Here is a 20,867-nt window from a genome sequence, read left to right on the forward strand (position 1 = left end):
CTCAGTGGGTTAAGCCTCTGTCTTCGGCTCAGGTCATGATCTCAGGGTCTTGGGATCGAGCCGTCCATCAGGCTCTCTGCTCAGTAGGGAGCCTGCCTCCCCTCTCTCTCTGTCTGCCTCTCTGACTACTTGTGATCTCTCTCTCTAATAAATAAATAAAATCTTAAAAAAAAAAAAAGTAGAAACACACATATATGGTACTAAGTTCAAATATCATTTAATCCTTACAATAGCCCTATGAAGTAATTATCCGTATTTTATATGATTTGACCCCAGGTAATACTGATAGCACTTCTTCTACTCTTCTCTGCTTCTATACCCATTCTTCAAAGCCCTGCATCCTACATAATTTTCTGATATTCACCCTTTTCTAATATTCTATCCTTTTCTGATATTCATAGTAGGAAGAGAGTTCTCTTTTGTTCTCTCATTATGTTAGAATTTCTAGTAAGGCCCTTGCCACAATCTACCTGATTTGTCTAAAGGGTCCATTCCTTGTGTATATCTTCCATGTATATACTAGGTTATGATTGTCTGGAGATGAAGAACTTACCTTGGGAGGCATTTCCCACCAGTTATTTGGGTGGAGTCTTACACATATATAATAGACAATATATGGTTATTAAAATGAATCTACTAAATGTTACTGTTGCATGTAATTTATACAGGAATTTACAGATAAACTTGCTCATGTGCAAAGTTCCACGTATATTAAGCAGCGTAACTTAATGAGTTAGAGCTTGCTAAGACAGAATTCTGACTCTTGATACTTCCCAGCTATGATCTTGGCTAAGTCACTTGATTCTGTGCCCTGTTTCCAACTCCTGTAATGGAAATAATAATAATACTTACTTACAATGTTATCATGTGGATTGAGAGAATTCACTTTTGAAATGTTTTAAAGAGTTCTTGGCATACAGTAATATATATGTTAGTCTTTCTATTCTTGGCAACATTGTAATAGTAAAAAGCTGGAAACAACCTAAATGTCCATCAGTAGGGGACTGATTAAACCAATCACAGCACATCCTAAATGGACTTCTGTGCAAATGTTTAAAACATTAGGGATCCAGAGGCTCCTGGCTGTTTGATTTGTAAGAGCACAGACAGGACTCTTAATCTCGGGGTCCTTGAGTCTGAGCCCTACACTGGGTGTAGAGATTACTGAAATAAATAAAACTTAAGAAAAAAAATAGGGATCCAAAGATGATGTCAGAATGACTAATAGGCATATGAAAAGAAGCCCAGGGTGCGTGCGTGTTTCAGTCAGTTAAGCCTCTGACTCCTGATTTTGCCTCAGATCATGATCTCAGGGTTGTGAGATCCAGCTCAGCATGGGTGTGGAGCCTGCGTGGGATTCTCTATCTCCATCTCCGTGGGCCAGTCCATTCCCCCACTCCACCCCCAAATGAACCAAAATGAAGACCACTGAAGACCAAAATCAAATATGACTATTTCATTTACAGGATGGCTATTAGATAAACAGTAGCAAGTGTTGGCAAGGATGTGGAGAAATTAGATGCCTATTACATAGATAGTGGGAATGTAAAGTTATGTAACCACTTTGCAAAAAGTTTGGTATGTCCTCAAAAAGTTAAACTCAGGAGCGCCTGGGTGGCTCAGTGGGTTAAAGCCTCTGCCTTTGGCTCAGGTCATGGTCCCAGGATCCTGGGATCGAGCCCCACGTCGGGCTCTCTGCTCAGTGGGAAGCCTGCTTCCTCCTCTCTGCCTGCCTCTCTGCCTACTTGTGATCTCTGTCAAATAAATAAATAAAAACCTTAAAAAAAAAAAAGTTAAGCTCAGTTTTAGTATGGCCCAGCAATTTCCCTGTATACCCAAGAGAATTGAAAACCTACATCCACAAAAAACTGTGTGCATAAATGTTCATAGCATAATTCATAATACCCAGAATGGATACAACCCAGCTGTATAACTGATAGAATGCATAAACAAAATATGGTACATACAGCGGAATATTATTTGATGATAAGAAGGAATGAGGTACTGGTATAGGCTACAACATGGATGACTTTTAAAATACTATGCTAAGTCAGAGAAGCCAGGCACAAAAGACCACATACTGTATAACTGCATTTATATGAAATGCCCAGGATATGCAAATCCATGTAGACAAAGTAAAGCAGTGATTCCAGGGGGAAAAAATGGGAAGTGACTGCTAATAGTAGGGACTTCTTTTGGGTGGGATGAGAAAAATGTCATATATGGAATTAGTGACAGTTGATGTGTGATCGTTGCCCATTATTGTGTTATAATAAAAGCCAGTCAATTGTGCACTTTTAAATGGTGAATTTTATCTTAAAAGAATAGGGCTCTCTGTATGTTCTGAGATGACATACTCTCCAAAATACATTTAATGAAAAAAAGAAAATACAGAACAGCATACATCGCATGCTGCCACATGCTTAAAGAAACTAACATACACAAACACACACTTCTCAGGGATAAAATCTCTTGGAAAGAGACATAGGAAACCAACAACATTACTTCCTAAAGGGAGGGGATCTGGGTGGCTGAAGAATAGGGGCAGCGTGGAAGGGAAACCCACTTTTCCAGGATACTCTTTTGTACCTTTTGATTTTATTACTACTTAATCGTGTTTCTGTTTTTTTAATTTAAGAAATAAAAATGAAAAACTCTGATGTTTTATCCTTAGTCTTAATTTTTATTTTAAGGGATCATCTTTGTTTTCTTTTGCAATCAGCTTAGAAGATAGCTACCCCTTTGGTCAGATTTATTTATTCTTTAGCAGGTGAAGCATTTAAGATGACAGTTTTTACTCTAAATCCTTAATGATATTATATATACTATACTTGAGAATGTTTTGCTTTCTCATGGAAGAAAAAAGCCCAAACATAAACCTTTAGATTATCCATCTACTAGACCTGCAGCACAATCTTAATAAAGAAGTTTTACTGATAATTGGACAATTTATTCATTATGGCAGGGATATAACAAGAGCGGTTATAAAGTGGCCAGTTTTGTAAGTCAGGAGCTATGATCCTTTATCCACTGCTCAATCCACTTCAATATCTGATTGATATTATCTTCTAGATCTTCTGGTTTATTGCTGGGCAGTTGATGTACTATTTCTTCCTTGTACGATGCTAATGCTTCTTCATAAAGAACTTGAAAAATTTCACACTGAATATTGTCTTTTAGTTTCTTTTCATTATAACCCCTAGAAGACAATGAGAAGATAAAACAAAAAGCAAACTGAAATACCTTAACTGGAATTTTAGAAACACACTAGAAACTGGACACTTTTAAATACTTGAAAAATCATGCAAAAATATTTCTTGTAGCCTGTTTACCTCAAGAAAAATAGATTGGCACTTGTAATATGAGAGACTTTTTTGACAAGAGGGTTAAACAAAGGTTCAGTGTTTAGGTTTATCTTAATTTTCTCCACACGGTTTGTCATCCACTCAATTAGCAAACATATCTACCTACCTCAAGCCAGATATTGAGTTATAAGATAAATAAGGCTATAGCTGTGGTCCTAGATTTAAAAAGCATTAGAGAGGGGTGCCTGGGTGGCTCAGTGGGTTGGGCCTCTGCCTTTAGCTCAGGTCATGATCTCAGGGTCCTGGGATCGAGCCTTGCATAGGGCTCTCTGCTCGGTGGGGAGCCTGCTTCCCCCTCTTTCTCTCTGCCTGCCTCTCTGCCTACTTGTGATCTCTCTCTCTTTCTATCAAATAAATAAATAAAATCTTAAAAAAGAATTAAAAAAAAATTTTTAAAGCATTAGAGGAGCTAAGATATAGACAGATAAAATAACTAGATGGCATATAAAAATGAAATACTCATGGGGGGTGCCCGGCTAGCTCAGTTGGTGGTGCATGTGATTCTTTTTTTTTTTTTTTTAAGATTTTATTTATTTGACAGAAACACAGTGAGAGAGGGAACACAAGCAGGGAGAGTAGGAGAGGGAGAAGCAGGCTTCCCGCTGAGCAGGAAGCCCGATGTGGGGCTCGATCCCAGGACCCTGGGACCATGACCTGAGCCCAAGGCAGACGCTCAATGACTGAGCCACCCAGATGCCCTGGAGCATGTAATTCTTGATCTCAGTGTTATAAATTTGAGCCCCACATTGGATGCAGAGATTACTGAAAAGTAAACTCTTTATAAAAAAATGGAATACTTATGAGAGGTTGCTAGGAAGATGGCAGAGTAGGAGGATCCTGGGATCACCTCTTGCTGCGTGGTGGCCTAGAGAGCACCTACATCGGCATTAATAACCCAGAAAGCAACCGGGAAGCTGGTAGAACAAACTCTCCACGGCCTGACATAGACAAGAGACCACAGTGAAGCAGATCCACCCTCTCCGATCACTCTTGGCCAGATCCCATCAAGGCGCTGCCACAAGCCTGCCAGTGTGCGCACAGCCCAGACAAGGCCAGCACCACTCCAGAGTGAGTCCTGCTCCAGGGAGGGGGAGGAGAACCACACACCAGTCTGACTGTGACCCCAGCAGTGGGCTGGGGGTAGGCAGCTGGTCTTGACTACAGGCCCCACCAACCACCAAAAGCTTCTGAGGGGACAACACAGGGAAAATGCCTGCAGTTTGGTGCTCCTTCATCTCCAGTAAACACCTGGTCTGACTCAGCGTAAGCTCAAGGCAACCCCCAACTGGCCCACTAATACCACAGGGAACAGACTCTGCCCACAACAGACAGAGAACCATCACAGGCTGGACTGAAGGCAAACACAGCTCCACCGGAAAGGCAGGACACCCCTTTAGCAACACAGATCGGAAACACCCCTGAAGTGCCAGGTTCTGGGGAACAGGAGACGCTGCACTGTGGGACCTCTTCTTCATAAAGCCTCTACTTTCAAGTGCGGGAGACACAGCTGACTTTCCTAACACAGAAAAACAGACACAGCAATAGAATTAGCAAGAGACAGAGGAATATGTCCCAAGTGAAAGAGCAGAACAAAATCACAGCCAGAGACCTAAACAAAATGGAGATGAGTAATATGTTTGATAGTGAATTTAAAGTAATGCTCATAAAGATGCATGAGAGCCCCCCCCCCTGCACTCGTCAAGAAACAGCAGACGTAGAAAAGAACCAATTAGAGCTATTGGATTCACTAAATGGAAATAAAAATAGACCACCTGGAATAAATAGCAAACAAGAGGAAGTAGAAGAACGGATCAGCAACCTGGAGGACAGAGTCATGGAAAGTAATCATGCTGAGCAGATCAGAGGGGAAAAAATATGCAAAATGAGAACAGACCCAGGAAACTCAGCAACACTGTCAAGCGTATCAGTCACATGACAGGAATCCCAGAAGGAGAAGAGCAAGAAAAGGGGGCAGAAGATTTGTCCGAAGAAATAATAGCTAAAAAACTTCCTGAACCTGGGGGAGGAAAGAAATCCAGATCCAGGAGGCACAGAGAGCCCCCCAACAAAACCAACCCAAAGAGGTCTGCACCAAGACACAAAGTAAATAAGATAGCCAAAAGTAGTGATAAAGAGAGAATTTTAGAAGCAGCAAGAGAAAGGAAAGCAGTGACATAGAAGAGAAGCCTCATAACGGCTATCCCTGGGTTTTTCAGCAGAAACTCTGCAGGCCAGAAGAAAGCAGCATGATAAATTCCAATGGCTAAAAGGAAAAAATCTACAGACAAGAATACTGTATCCAGCAAGGCTTTCATTTAGAATAGAAGGAGAGATAGAGTTTCCCAGAATAACTAAAGTTAAAAGCAAAACCAGCCACATCCCTGTCACACAGGATGCCATCGGTCTGTGGGTCCTAAATTCATAGTCCAGCCACTCTCCTGCCCGAGTTGGCGTGCACGGCCTGCCACCTGCTCAGTGCCAGGTCAACATGCCTTCACCTCACATTGCCAAGGGCTCAAACTGGCACTCTTTCCCTCAAATTCCAGCCCTTGTGCAACATCATTAGTGATCAAAGAAATGCAAATCAAAACCACAATGAGATACTACTTTATATCCACTGGGTAGGCTACAATAAAAAAGAGATAACCAGTGTTCGCAAGGATGTGGAAATACTAGAGCCTTCATACATTGCTCTTGGGAAGGTAAACTGGTGCAGCCACTTTGGAAAATAGTCTAACAGTTCCTCAAAATGTTAAACATGTGTTACCATATCGTCCAGCAGTCCCATTCTTAAAATTCCATATCCAAGATAAATGAACATATAATGTCCACACAAACCAGAGGCATGGATGTTCATAGCAGAATTATTTATAATAGCCAAAAATGGAAACAACCAAAACATCTATAATCTGATAAATGGATAAATAAAATATGGTATATCCATACAATGGAATAGTATTTGATTAAAACAACAAAAGAAGGACGCCTGGGTGGCTCAGTTGGTTGGACGACTGCCTTCGGCTCAGGTCATGATCCTGGAGTCCCGGGATCGAGTCCCGCATCGGGCTCCCAGCTCCACGGGGAGTCTGCTTCTCTCTCTGACCTTCTCCTAGCTCATGCTCTCTCTCACTGTCTCTCTCTCAAATAAATAAATAAAATCTTTTAAAAAAATAAATAAATAAATAAATAAAACAAATGAAATACTGATATGTGCTGCAACACAGATGAACCCTGAAACATTATGCTAAATAAAAGAAGCCACAAAAGACCACATATTGATTTCATTTATAGAAAACGTCCAGAATAGGCAGATCTACAGAGACAAAAGGTAAATTACCAGTTGCCTAGGACTGAGGGACTGGGGATATATGCAGAGTGACTGCTAATGGGTATGGGTTTTTTGGGAGGAGGGGGACAATGAGCATTTTCTAAAATTGGTTGTAGTAATGGATGCATAATTCTGTGAATATACTAAAAACCATTGAATTGTATGCTTCAAATGGGTACATTTTATATATGTGAACTTATCTCAATAAGAACATATCTCAAAAAATAAAGCTGTTTTTTTTTTTTAAGATTTTATTTATTTATTTGACAGAGAGAAATCACAAGTAAGCAGAGAGGCAGGCAGAGAGAGAGGAGGAAGCAGGCTCTCTGCTGAGCAGAAAGCCTGATGTGGGGCTCGAACCCAGGACCTGGGATCATGACCTGAGCTGAAGGCAGCGGCTTAACCCACTGAGCCACCCAGGCGCCCTAAAGCTGTTTTTTTAAAGGTGATTACGTTGTAACTTTTTCGTGGCTAAAAACAAGAATAGCTCTCTCATAGCTTTTTCAGACCTTGTCAGTCTTCCCCTATTTACATAAAACAGTGATTTTTTTTTAAGATTTTATTTTTAAGTAATCTCTACACCTAACCTGGAGCTCTAACTTACAACCCCAAGTTCAAGAGTCACATGCTGTACTGACTGAGCCAGCCACATGCCCCAAAACAGTAATTTTTTTTTTAATTTTTTTTTAAGATTTATTTATTTATTTGACAGACAGAAATCACAAGGAGGCAGAGAGGCAGGCACAGAGAGAGGAGGAAGCAGGCTCCCCGCGGAGCAGAGAGCCCGATGTGGGGCCCGATCCCAGGACCCTGAGATCATGACCTGAGCCGAAGGCAGAGGCTCCAACCCACTGAGCCACCCAGGCGCCCCCAAAACAGTAATTTTTAATAAAAAATTTAAATTGCCCTGTTTGAGAAAAGGAATGTGTACTATTATGATCTCTCTTACTTCTCATTTAAAATACTTTTAATGGCTTTTCACTGCCAAGAGAAAGATGATTATAGTTTTAGGTCTAACTCCAACCTTCCTGTATATTTGCTACTATATTCCTTGGTGCAAGGATTTTGCAAGTATCCCATGCAGTGATGGTTAGTCAAAGCTGACTACCACTGACAGTCTGACCTTCAAATTCTAAACCTGAACTTAGGGGCAAACTTTCAGAGCTTTCCTTCTGAGATTGCCTTGTAAACCCCTCTAGAACCTCCATCTTTCCCAGCTTGAATCAAAAGACAGTGGAAAAACATTTCCCATAAAAATTTCTGTTTTGGTTATACTGGATTAAGTCTGATGTCCTCTTGGAGAGACCAACTCAAATATATTTTAAAGGTGGTGAAATGTTGATTTATCATGTCTGTTTCTCATAAACTCTCCCACTCATGTTGAGGGGATAATGAAGGAGGGGTAATGTTCATCCAGTTCTCGAGAGTATGTTCTTGGCTTGGCTGTTTTCCCAGCAAGGTTTTACATTAAGGAAAGAGTATGACTAAATAGGGTTGCTGTATAGTATATTTTACTGAATCAATCTGTCAATTGCAGTATTCATTTACTCAGGTATAAATTACTGCCTGTGTTTTACACAAGCATTTTTTCTTTTTTTTTTTTTTTTTTTAAAGATTTTATTTATTTGAGAGAGAGAGAGAATGAGAGAGAGAGAGAGAGGTCAGCGGGAGAAGCAGACTCCCTGCCGAGCAGGGAGCCCGATGCGGGACTCGATCCTGGGACTCCAGGATCATGACCTGAGCCGAAGGCAGTCGCTTAACCAACTGAGCCACCCAGGCGCCCCACAAGCATCTTTTTCTTTTGGACTCAGAACATTGGTACCACACAGACATGGTTTATAACAAGAGACCAAGCGTCACATTTTCAAATAGACTCCTTTCTCATGGTAGTACTGGCCAATTTCAGGAATCCGAATAAAGTTTTATATCATACTTTAAGAATTCAGTGTTTTGGGGCGCCTGGGTGGCTCAGTGGGTTAAAGCCTCTGCCTTCGGCTCAGGTCATGATCTCAGAGTCCTGGGATCGAGCTCCACATTGGGATCTCTGCTCCGCAGGGAGCCTGCTTCCTCCTCTCTCTCTGCCTGCCTCTCTGCCTACTTGTAATCTCTGTCTGTCAAATAAATAAATAAAATCTTTAAAAAAAAAGAATTCAGTGTTTTTCCTTTCTTACCTTGTTTCAAGTCTTTTGTACAATACACTGTTATCTGCTTGCAGCACAAAAACTATATGAAACCAGCGTTCAGGGAAGAAATCACAACCATGGTAATCAACAATAACTCCACCTTCACTCATTTGGTTTTCCAATTCATCAACTACCTGTGAGAAAGGGAGAAAAAGAATGCTCCTCTTAAAAAAATGAGGTCAACTTTCCTATTAAATTTTAAGAAGTATACTTTATAGGAGCACCTGGGTGACTCAGTGGGTTATGTGTCCAATTTTTTATTTCATCTCAGGTCATGATCTCAGGTTTGTGAGATCAAGCCCGGTGTCAGGCTCCACGCTGGACATGAAGCCTGCTTAAGAGTCTCTCACACTCTCCCTCTGCTCCTACTCCTCCCCTTGTGTTCTCTCTCTCTCTCAACACAAACAAAAAAAGTATACTTTATAAATAAAAATTTATACTTTATAAATAAAAATTGTACTTACTCTATCTTCATCTAAAATGGGGCATTCATACTCTTCATCATAGCCATCATATAACTGCCCTAAAAGAGATTTACATTGGCATTTTAAAGAAAAGTAGTATTTTCTAAGTAACTTTCAGTAGTCTTCAGTTAATTTTATATTTTGGGAAATACATCACCAATTACTCTTTTAGAGACTGACGAGGGCACTAACACAGTAGATGTCACATGGACACCAAATGTGAAGAGCAATACTGATAAATTAGAATTTTATCCAGAAGGAAACGGACAGCAGTCAGTCTGATACCAGTTTTAGTTATCAAAATTGAAACCAACTAAAAAGAATGAATAATTTCAGAATTCTTGGGACTGTTGGAAGAGGACTGTATTTTGTTTTTGGTTAAGCTACCGTTTGGTGGGAAGAGGGGATTGAGCCCCACAATAACAGGCTCTGTGCTCAGCAGATTGTCTCCTCTCTGCTGGCACATATGTGTGTTTTTTTCTCTAGAATAAATAAAATCTTACCTATTTTAGGAAAGGTTGAAATTAGGTTAAAACAAGCATGAGTTCTGAAGTAACAAAAGAGTAGTCCTTGAGGGAGGCACAGAGCCTGGAGGGTATATGGACAGATGCTGGGCATAAGCGCCACCTCTTGAGCACCTTAGTGTGGCCTTTGCTTCCCTGGATTATTGCTCAACCCACAGAAACTCTAGCTAAAAAAATTAAACTGCTTGACAGAGGGAAAACTGGTTAACAATTTAGAAAATAATCTAAATCCTTTATATTATAAACTAGGTGAATTAAAGAGCTAATTTTTTTTAAGAGCTAATTTTTTAATTCCAAAGATAACTAGTGGAAAATTTAATCTATAAGGGAATGATTCATTTGAGTTTGTGAAAGAATACAATGACTAAATAAAACACATAAAATGTTAAATATCAAAAAAAGAAAAGTTAAATCTCTGTTCAATGAAAAATAATGTACCTAGAAAAATAACAGACTGGGAGAAATTTTTGTAGTAGGACAAAGGACTGAAATGTAGATTATATAATGACCTTCAAAATCAAGATAAAAATAAGTAGCTTAACAAATAAGAGTTCCCACAAGATGGAAAAGATAATTAGTAAACATACCATGAAAAAATGGACTTTCCCAGCTATTAAAGAGATGCAAACTAAAATGAGCCTTTTTATGCCTGTTGCATTAATTACATACATATATAGTATATTAAAACGTATTTTTAAAATAATTTTAAAAAGAAAAATGTCATGCCATTGATAGATTTCCTCCACCACTTAACTTCTAACCTGAAATTTTTTTTTAAAGATTTTATTTATTTATTTGACAGACAGAGATCACAAGTAGGCAAAGAGGCAGACAGACAGAGAGGGGGGGAAGTAGGCTCCCCGCTGAGCAGGGAGCCCAATGAGGGGCTCGATCCCAGGACCCTGGGATCATGACCTGAGCTGAAGGCAGAGGCTTTAACCCACTGAGCCACCCAGGCACCCCAAACCTGAAAAAATTTTAAGTGATAAAATGATTTTTAAAAATTCAACAATAGGGAAATACTTAAAATCTCTGTTTTCTAATTTGATGAAATATAATTAAAGCTAAGGAAATACTAAGGTAGTAATATGTAGTATACACTAGGTTGCACATGATAATGCTTATTAACACAAGGGGTAAAACATAAAAAGCAGAATTCAAAGTAGTCTGCAACAGGGCCAAAGATTAGAAGAAAAAAGATGGAAATAAATTAGGATTTGGAGTACCTTTTCTGTGTATTATTTTTACAGTGCAACAAAATCTAATACCTTCTGCTGATTCTGTACTATGTCATAATCTGAAGTAAGTGAATATTAATGTTCCTTCATATTTAAACCCCTGACTCTTTTTTTTTTTTTTTAAAGATTTTGTTTATTTGAGAGACAGAGATCACAAGCAGGCAGGGAGGCAGGCAGAGAGAGAGGGGGAAGCAGGCTCCCTGCTGAGCAGAGAGCCTGATACGGGCCTCGGACCCTGGGATCCTGACCTGAGCCGAAGGCAGAGGCTTAACCCACTGAGCCACCCAGGCACCTCCTAAACCCTTGACTCTTAAGACTAGTGAAATCATTAAAAATATATGTTGTTGAAAATAAGGACAACTACTGCAATATTAAATTAGAATTAAAGTTGACTGCAATGCTGAGATGCAGGATTTCTTAAATCATGTTAATGTAGTTGAACAGTGTAATCCAAGCTTTCAAACGTTCATTAAAAAAAAATTATCAAATAACCTTTACAGGTGTCTGTAGGGGTAATAAGGATTTAATAGTGAACAAAATGACCAGGAGGGCAAACATATCTTTCCCTCAAAAAGGGAAAATTTTACAATAAAAAGTTTACATTAAAAAGTTTACAATAAAAAGAGAGGACAGACAAGTAACCTGGAAATTATATCAGGATGATACTTTAATGTTATAATTCATGGTGTTAGAAGGGCAAAAGTATGGACACCTATTATGTTAGGAACATAAACATGGAATATTAGGGGAGGCTTCCTGGAGGAAGTGACTTTTTTTTTTTTTTAAAGATTTTATTTATTTATTTGACAGACAGAGACCACAAGTAGGCAGAGAGGCAGGCAGAGAGAGAGAGGAAGGGAAGCAGGCTCCCCGCTGAGCAGAGAGCCCGACATGGAGCTCGATCCCAGGACCCTGGGATCATGACCTGAGCCGAAGGCAGAGGCTTTAACCCACTGAGCCACCCAGACGCCCCCCGAGGAAGTGACTTTTAAGGGGAGACTTGGAGCAGTTACCAAAGGGATAAAAGTAGGGAAAACTATTTTCTTTTTTTAAAGATTTTATTTATTTATTTGACAGAGATCACAAGTAGGCAGAGAGGCAGGGAGAGAGAGAGAGGGAAGCAGGCTCCCTGCTGAGCAGAGAGCCTGATTTGGGGCTCGATGCCAAGACCCTGAGATCATGACCTGAGCTGAAGGCAAAGGCTTAACCCACTGAGCCACCCAGGGAAGACTATTTTCAACAGAGAAGGTATTCAAAGCCAGAGAGAATTAGGAGGGGAAGACTCAGGGGAGGGAAAGTCTCTTAGACTAGTTGGGAAATAGATGATAAGGAGTCGGGTAAATTGAGGCCAGATCAAAAAGGTCCTTAACAGTTGCAGAGTTAGACTTTATCCCAAAGCAAAGTAAAATCATTAAAGCATTTTAATCATGAAATGACATGATCAATTACAAATATTTAAAAATAATTTTGGGGCGCCTGGGTGGCTCAGTGGGTTAAGCTGCTGCCTTCGGCTCGGGTCATGATCTCAGAGTCCTGGGATCGAGCCCCGCATCGGGCTCTCTGCTCAGCAGGGAGCCTGCTTCCTCCTCTCTCTCTGCCTGCCTCTCTGCCTGCTTGTGATCTCTCTGTCAAATGAATAAATAAAATCTTTAAAAAAAATAATAATAATTTTGGTTTCTCTGTAGAGAATGAGTTGAAAGGAAACAAATCCAGAAGCAGGGACACCAAATCAAGGCTACTGCAGAATTTTAGATGACTGATGGTTATAACCTGTACCATAAGGAATGAAGAAATGGATTCTAAACTTCATTTCAGATTTCCCCCCAAAAAGGGAAAAACCTATGCTACTTGTAATTTTTTTTTTCTTTAACGTATGCTACTTTAGAAAGTTTCAGTTGGAAGTCAAATTTAGAGTTGTATATATATAGGACCCTAATCTAGAAGAGATGAAAAGGCTTGAATTGATTAAACTACCAAAAGCTTAGAAAATTAATTTTCTTAACAAAGTTTTATGATTTATTTAAAGATAGGTTAGTTGGAGAAGAAAAATTGATTGTGGGGCCAGTTAAATGGTAAGTCCTTACCTCAAAAGATCTTTCCAGCTGTAGTTAAACTATAAAATCATTACATTTTAACTGCCATCCCAGAATTAATACACTCACATGAAAGCTGTTATTTAATATTGGAATGCTATCTATTTTGATGCTGTCGCCAGTACTTAAAACATTTTCAGATTTCTTACTTTATACAGTTTTTAAAAAGATTTGAGAGAGACCTTGAATGAGAGCCCACGAGCAGGGATGGGGGAGGTGCAGAAGGAGAAGGGGAAGCAGACTCCCCACTGAGCAGGGAGCCTGACGTGGGGCTAAATCCCAGGACCCTGGAATCATGACCCAAACCGAAGGCAGATGCTTAACTGACTGGGCCACCGAGGTGCCCCTAATTTTTAAGTAGACTCCATGCCCAACATGGGACCTGAACTCACAACCCTGAGATCTAGAGTTGCATGCTCTGTCCATGGAGCTAGCCAGGTAACCCTCAGATTTCTTACTCTGGAAACATATTTACCACATTTACTTCAATCCAACAAGAAGCTTATGTCTGTGATGCAACTAGTACCAAGAAGTTAATTGGTTTAGAAGGATTGAGTATTTTGATACCTGACCTTTTATGTAGAGAAAAGCACAATGAAATCTACTTTAAAAAGTTAGAGAGCACCGGGACGCCTGGGTGGTTCAGTTGGTTAAGCAGCTGCCTTCGGCTCAGGTCATGATCCCAGCGTCCTGGGATCGAGTCCCGCATCGGGCTCCTTGCTCATCAGGGAGCCTGCTTCTCCCTCTGCCTCTGGCTGCCATTCTGTCTGCCTGTGCTTGCTCTCTCTCCCTCTCTCTCTCTGACAAATAAATAAATACAATCTTTAAAAAAAAAAAAAAAAAGTTAGAGAGCACCAAAATGTGACATTTGAGTTGGGCCTTTTAAAGAGTTGTTTATAGGGCAGGTAAGGAAGAGCACTTATAGGTGAAGGGAATAGCACGTATAAAGACATGGAGGTCAATTCCCAGGGTCTGAGGAACAGTAAGTGCGCAGAGTGTAGACTGAACGGGACCTAGGGAAGTGGCTGCAGGGAAGGCTGAAGGTAAACTATGACCAGTTCATCATTAGGGAGGATGGACTTCAACAGAAAAAGGTCAAGTCTTGTTTATTCCATCTCCCTCTTTTTTTTAAAGGACATAACAAAGAGGGAAGGAAAAGATGCAAAGAGTAAGAGATTCACTGGAAATGGGCTTGAAAATGGGATGAGTACCATATCAATTTTTTAGGCAAACCATCAAGATTTACAGGGCAAATGCATTTGTGTAGTGTTTGAATGTGTCCCTATGTGGGGAACAGGAATCAAGAGTGGGCAAGTAGTCAGGTAGGACTTCAGAGCATGTGTTTTTTAAGTCTTATTAGTTTGGAGAGGTCTGGGAACTACCAAGGTGGTTACCTTTAGTGGGTATCTCTTTTAAAGGGAGTGACTAGTTCAGAGGGGATGAGATTACTAAAGTCAGGGGCAAAGTAACAATATAGCTGCAGTGAAATTATTGGGAAAGAAGTATATGGTAGGGGGCACCTAGGTGGCTCAGTCACTTAAGAGTCTGCCCTGGCTCCAGCTGTGATCCTAGAATTGAGCTCCCACATCAGTTCCCTGCTCCGCGGGGAGTCTGCTTCTCCTTCTGCCCCTCCCCATGTGTGTGTGCGCGCGCTCTCTCTCCCTCTCAAATAAATAAATAAATAAATAAATAAATAAATAAATAAAATAAAATCTTAAAAAAGGATGTATATGGTGGGAGGGAGATCATATGCAGACTGGGAGATAGCAGTGCCGGAGGGGACAAATAGGTTAGTTTCAAAGCCTTCCAGTGGAGGGGAGGAAAATGGGATAAAGGGGTTAGAGCCAGGATAGCAAAACTTTTTCTGTAAAAGGCCAGACAGTAAATACTTCATGCTTTGTGGGCTAGTGTTCGGGCAGTGTGGTTCCTATAAAAAATAGCAGTAGCCTGCCAACTCCTGGGTTAGAAAAAGATTTTAAAGATTTTAAGTGTTGAGGGCTCTGCTATGCTTTACAAGTTTCCAGTGGATCCAATGTTAATACACTTTGTCTAGACCTATGGGAAATCCTGGGGTTTATGAACAGAGGCTTAAGACGGATACACTTGTGGCAGGAAAATTAAGGGTGCTGGTAAGTGCAACTAAGTGATTGCATATGGGAAAGGATATCAAGTGAGGAAGAATCTGAGGCTGGAAATAACAAGGGCAAGAAAAGCATTCTTAGCCACACCATAGTTAGGACTCCCAATAATTTTATTAAACTTAATTCCCTGATTCCAGGGTCCTGGGATCGAGCCCCGCATTGGGCTCTTTGCTCAGTGGGGAGCCTGCTTCCTCCTCTCTCTCTCTCTGCCTGCCTCTCTGCCTACTTCTGTCAAATAAATAAAAATCTTTATTTAAAAAAAACAAAAACAAAAACTTAATTCCCCACCTAGGGTGCCTGGGTGGCTCAGTCGGTTAAGCGACTGCCTTCAGCTCAGGTCATGATCCCGGAGTTCTGGGATGGAGTCCCGCATTGGGCTCCCAGCTCCGCAGGGCGTCTGCTTCTCCCTCTGACCTTCTACCCTCTCGTGCTCTCTCTTACTTGCTCTAATAAATAAAATCTTAAAAAAAAAAATTCCCCACCTAATTTTTCTTGCCTTGGTTCCACATGACCTAAGAATTCTTAGTTTCAACAGGATTTCTAGAATGGCTGTCAACTCCATTTAGACAAATTCATTTAAAATCAGGGTGGCAGGGTGCCTGGGTGGCTCAGTGGGTTAAGCCTCTGCCTTCGGCTCAGGTCATGATCCCAGGGTCCTGGGATTGAGCCCCGCATCAGGCTCTCTGCTCAGAGGGGAGCCTGCTTCCCCCACCCCTCTCTCTCTGCCTGCCTCTCTGCCTACTTGTGATCTCTGTCAAATAAATAAAATCTTTAAAAATAAATAAATAAAATAAAATCAGGGTGGCTTTTTTTTTTTTGTCTTGTTTCTTTATACCAGGGTTTCTCAATCTCAAATACTACTGACATTTTGAGCTTAATAATTCTTTTATAGGAGTGGGGGGCTATTCTGTGAATTGTGGGATGTTCAACAGAATCCCTGGCCTCCACCCCAGTCTTGACTATCAAGTCTCCAGAAATTGCCAAATGTCCCCTGAAGGGCAAAATCACACTTATTTGAGAGCCACTGCTTTATAGATGGCTACATGGTATCCCTTAAAATATATAACTATTTGAGAAAAATGAGGACAGGTGTCTCAGTATATTTTCTAGTTAAGATTTTATCTTGAAATATGTTCTAGTTAAGATTTCCAGATATAGGGCGCCTGGGTGGCTCAGTGGGTTGGGCTGCTGCTTTCGGCTCAGGTCATGATCCCGGGTCCTGGGTTCGAGCCCCACATCGGGCTTTCTGCTCAGCGGGGAGCCTGCTTCCTCCTCTCTCTCTGCCTGCCTCTCTGCTTACTTGTGATTTCTCTGTCAAATAAATAAATAAAAATCTTTAAAAAAAAAAAAAAAGATTTCCAGATATATTCAAATGGCATCGGGGGAAAAAACCAATCTGGTACATTATGAAAAACCTTATGAAGACCATCACCTAGGGGTGCCTGAGTGACTCAGTTGGTTAAGCATCTGCCTTTGGCTCAAGTCTCAAGCCCAGGATCCCAGGAACAACCCCCCCCCACCCCCATCCAAATCCCTGTTCAGTGGGAAGCCTGCTTTTCCCTCTCCAGCTCTCCCCACCACCCCCGCTCTGTGCATGCACATTCTCTCAAATGGATAAATAAAATCTTTAAAAAATATAGAGAGAGGATGTTTGGGACTATACACACTTAGATGTGTTGTAGTGGCTAAAATAGTGTTGAATACAAGTATGAAAGGAACCAAATGTCTAGTGTTACTGTTTCTCTCAGTACTACACAATCGATTATATAGCAACTTCTTTAAGTTAAGAAGTGTTAAATTCAGGAGTGCCTGGGTGGCTCAGTGGATTAAAGTCTCTGCCTTTGGCTCAGGTCATGATCTCAGGGTCCTGGGATGGAGCCCACAGCGGGCTCTCTGCTCAGCAGGGAGCCTGCTTCCTCCTGTTTTCTCTGCCTGCCTCTCTGCCTACTTGTAATCTGTCAAATAAATAAATGAAGTCTTTAAAAAAAAAAAAGTGTTAAATTCGGTCAGATAAACTGGAAGACTGAAATTGACAACTGAATGTGACTCTAAAATCACTTGTCAGAGACTGTAAAGTTCAACAGGCAAAGGAAAAAAAACAGATTTTTTTATGTAGGTGTAAAATGGGAGACTGGTCATGTAAAACAATACCTAAGTTTTATTCACTATACTTAAATACCAAACCTGGATTAAAAATATGATCATGATACTGACTTACAGTATCAAAAATATGACAAAGCTAAGATATGCAAAACTGATCTGCAAAAAGAGATAACGGGAAAAAAAAATTAAGTTCTGAAGTGGGGACATCCTGGGAGACACATTAAGGGTCCTTAAATAAAACCAAAGAGAGCAAAAAAGGACCCAGGAAGAAGTTGAGTAACTGAAGAAGAGAAATCCAAACAGATGAAGTGGACTCTACAAAAAAGAGACATGGTTACACTTCAGCAATCTTAGAAAATGGGGCCATAAGAGTGACTTACACACTAGAGATCATGCTGTGATCTAAACATCTGAAGACACTAAAAGTACTACTCTAGTGTTTATGAACAAACCAGTACTTCAAGTTGTTGTCACTGTTATTCCTGTTGGTGACACGCAAGAAAACTGCTTCTAAAAACATAATTGCCAAAATACCAACAAACTGATGAAAACAGTTTTATTTTTTACACTTAAAGGCTGATGAATAACCATTACTAATCCTATTAAAGAAAACCCAACATCTCAATCGGAAAGGATAACCATATTTACTCATTAAATAGCATTTAAGTTTTCTACAACAGAACTTGAAAATACCCAGCATGCATGTTTAATCTAGTACAATGGATTCAAGACCAAGTATACATGTTACAAGCATCAAGGCTGGATTACAAATTATCATAGTCATCATCGTCATCATCGTCATCATCATCATCTTCTCGTTTTCTTTTCATTGCATTTGATGATTCATTGGCAGTATTTTGTGATGACACCATGTTAGTGGTAATAAGAATGTTTTTGGACCCAATTAATGATGGATTAATCAGAACATTCTGAACTGCGGATGTTGCAGGAATTGATGCTTTTACAGTTGGGGACTGTGAAGTGGGCATCTGTACTGTAAACCTTTGCCCTGTGAGGGACATTGGAGTCCCTACTTTAGTTGACACAGACATGGTCTGTGGGGTTGGTGTGCCAAGAGTGGGAGTACTTGGTCTGCTAGTAACTGAACCAACACTTAACCGTGGAACTGTTATTCTTCCCGCAGAGGTAGATGCCTTTTTTTGTAAAGACTTAAGTCTATAGTTTGGAGCGGTCAAGCAGTATCTATCAGGTGGCAACCTGGGGCCTGAATATGGCTTGATTAATGGCAAAGGAGTTTGATTTCTTTGCCTTGCAATATCTAATAAAAAATCTCTTGGGGGAGGAGAGGTAAAAGACTGATCAGCACGACACTGGATGGCCAATCGCACATCATCTGCATCAACAGTAGCTTTCTTAGCATGGCTGGAATAAATTTTTGCATCATCTAGAATTGTGGTCACATATCGGAAGGCAAACTCCAACATCTGATTTATAACTCTTGGCTCATATTCTGTAATCCCCATATCCTTCAGGATTTGTGCCATCATCTGTGCATCTTTCGGCATGCTCTTGGGAGAAGCCATCTTGCCAGACTCCATGATATCCGTTGATCAGACTTTAGATCATTTGAAAAAAATACGGACATTAGATCAAATCTGAAATAGTTACTTTAGTAGCAACTGTCAGGAACTTCAAAAATTTTAAATACTGTTAAATTTTTGAAAATATATTTAAAATTTTAAGTGTTAAATCTTTTTAATTTTAATTAAGGTCCCTTTAAGTTTATTAAATTTCTATCCTATACAAATTATAGAATATAAAAAAAATGAAGACAAGGGAGTGATAAAAAATTGGGAGAAAAACGAGGTAAAATAAAAGCATTTATCACTTTAGAATAATGTGCAGTTGTGTGCAGGCATGCAACTATCAAAGCTAAGAAACTATAGAACAGTCATGTCCTAAGAGCTCAAAATAATATCCTTCCAGTGAGATCTATACTCACCATCTCAACAGATACCATCCAAACCTTTATGTGTTTGCCCATCTCAAAAACATTCTCCCTATGTCCCATCTCTTCATGGTAGCCTTCCCAATTATTACCAATCAGAAGAACTACTGGCCAACAGAGTGGGGCAGGATGGGGTAAAATGGTCAAAACAACCGAAGACAGTACTACACATATATTACTTTCTCCTTCTACAGGTTCCCCACAGAGCATAAATTCCTTAATGGTCTGTCTCTGCTTTTTGTACCCTCTGACAAGTATAATACACTCTATTATCTAGTCTCTCTCTTTTTTAAAAACCATCACCAATGCATCCCTTACCTTCCCGAGCTAAATCACCCACATTAATGTATTTCAGTCCTGATCTTGATGCAAGTTCTTTGCCTAGCGTGGTTTTTCCAACCCCTGGTGTACCTGTAAGACAAGCCATAGATACTTGTTAGACATTAGCCACCTATCTACCCTTCTTCAAGTTTTTAACAACTGAAGCGAAAAATATCCTAATTAGCAATTCCCTGTGAATATACACTATAATCTAATCAAAACTACTCAAAGTCGGTTGCATAAGGTAATCTCACCAAGTGTATCTGATCTATCAGGAGGGGGGCTTGGGGGATTAATAGCAATTCGCAGACTGCCTGCCACCGTTAACAGATACTCCCAGAATAACACTAAGTATCTCAAGTTACCATCATTTATTTTAGTTTAATTAAATTATTTATGGGGAAAAAATTTAACCAGTATGAAAGACAGCTATCACCCCGGGAACTTTACAATAAAAAAGCTTCTGATGCTAATTCAACAAAAGTACACAGCAAGTTAATCACCCTGCGCCATATATATTCGAACCCTTTTGTCCAACCATAATTGGCAAATACAAAAGAAAAAGAGATACGCCCCAGGAAGACCTAAGGACAAGGCGTCCAGGAGCATTAAAAGATCCACTAAGGGTCTGAGAGCGACTTACATTATCTCGCTAAAACTCTAAAGACAAACCCTGCTAATTAAAAGAAAAAAAAAAAAAACAACCATCAGACTTTTACAAACAACCAGATTCCGAAATATTCGGCAGTTTGCCAGAAAGAGGACCTGAAGAAGTCTCCCTCTCTCACCGAGCAACCTCGGTCCAACAGTATCAACATTCCCCGCCCCCCACCCCGCCTCCCACAACGGTCGGAAGAACCGGTCTCTTCGAGGCCCCGACAACCGCCACGCCGCGCGGCCCTCCGCTAGCCTCGAAACAGAACACCGAACGGCACCCTTCGGACGTCCGACGCCCCACTGCACTCGACGCCCTTTGCCTGCCCCGCCACCCAGCGCCGCCCCGCCGCGCGCCTGACCGGTGAGCAGGATGTTCGGAAGCAACATGGTCCTCACCGCGCTGGCTCCGGGCGTCTAGGCCCACGCGCTTTACGCACAACAGGGAGGAGCCGGAAGCGGCGAGCTGCGGCAAGCGCCAGTG

The 20,867-nt window shown here is 40.6% G+C and overlaps 3 protein-coding genes across 4 annotated transcripts in view; 1 reads left to right on the top strand and 2 right to left on the bottom strand.

The window, feature by feature from the left end:
• Window positions 1-2,662: 2,662 nt before the first annotated feature.
• AK6 (adenylate kinase 6) lies at window positions 2,663-20,839 on the bottom strand. Of its 2 annotated transcripts, none has more exons than XM_047729595.1 (5): window positions 20,746-20,839; window positions 19,727-19,819; window positions 9,341-9,399; window positions 8,865-9,010; window positions 2,663-3,199 (listed from the first exon to the last, which is right to left on the bottom strand). In XM_047729595.1, exons 1-5 carry the CDS (start codon window positions 20,771-20,773, stop codon window positions 3,007-3,009), a joined length of 519 nt encoding a protein of 172 aa, XP_047585551.1. In that variant the 5' UTR covers window positions 20,774-20,839; the 3' UTR covers window positions 2,663-3,006. The 2 variants fall into 2 exon arrangements, with proteins under 2 accessions (XP_047585551.1, XP_047585550.1); XM_047729594.1 differs by having other exon boundaries at window positions 20,665-20,775.
• On the bottom strand, window positions 17,977-20,802 carry TAF9 (TATA-box binding protein associated factor 9). Its single transcript, XM_047729593.1, has 3 exons — window positions 20,746-20,802; window positions 19,727-19,819; window positions 17,977-19,015 (listed from the first exon to the last, which is right to left on the bottom strand). Exon 3 carries the CDS (start codon window positions 18,996-18,998, stop codon window positions 18,204-18,206), a length of 795 nt encoding a protein of 264 aa, XP_047585549.1. The 5' UTR covers window positions 18,999-19,015; window positions 19,727-19,819; window positions 20,746-20,802; the 3' UTR covers window positions 17,977-18,203.
• RAD17 (RAD17 checkpoint clamp loader component) overlaps window positions 20,728-20,867 on the top strand; it is a 40,837-nt gene continuing 40,697 nt past the window's right edge. The window contains exon 1 of the mRNA XM_047729584.1: window positions 20,728-20,747. The gene's annotated coding sequence lies outside the window, so the exon portion shown is untranslated. The remainder of the gene's footprint in view (window positions 20,748-20,867) is intronic.

Source organism: Lutra lutra, chromosome 5, assembly GCF_902655055.1.
Source record: "Lutra lutra chromosome 5, mLutLut1.2, whole genome shotgun sequence".
NCBI lineage: Eukaryota > Metazoa > Chordata > Mammalia > Carnivora > Mustelidae > Lutra > Lutra lutra.

Bases quoted from the DNA above. Each gene is read 5' to 3' on its own strand.
- TAF9 (XM_047729593.1), bottom strand. From the start codon at position 18,998: ATGGAGTCTGGCAAGATGGCTTCTCCCAAGAGCATGCCGAAAGATGCA.
- AK6 (XM_047729594.1), bottom strand. From the start codon at position 20,773: ATGTTGCTTCCGAACATCCTGCTCACCGGTCAGGCGCGCGGCGGGGCG. The intron at 19,820-20,664 runs GTGCCGTTCGGT...CTTGTCTTACAG, and splicing joins GGGCGTCGGACGTCCGAAGG to GTACACCAGGGGTTGGAAAA. The intron at 9,400-19,726 runs GTAAGGGATGCA...AATCTCTTTTAG, and splicing joins GGGTGATTTAGCTCGGGAAG to GGCAGTTATATGATGGCTAT.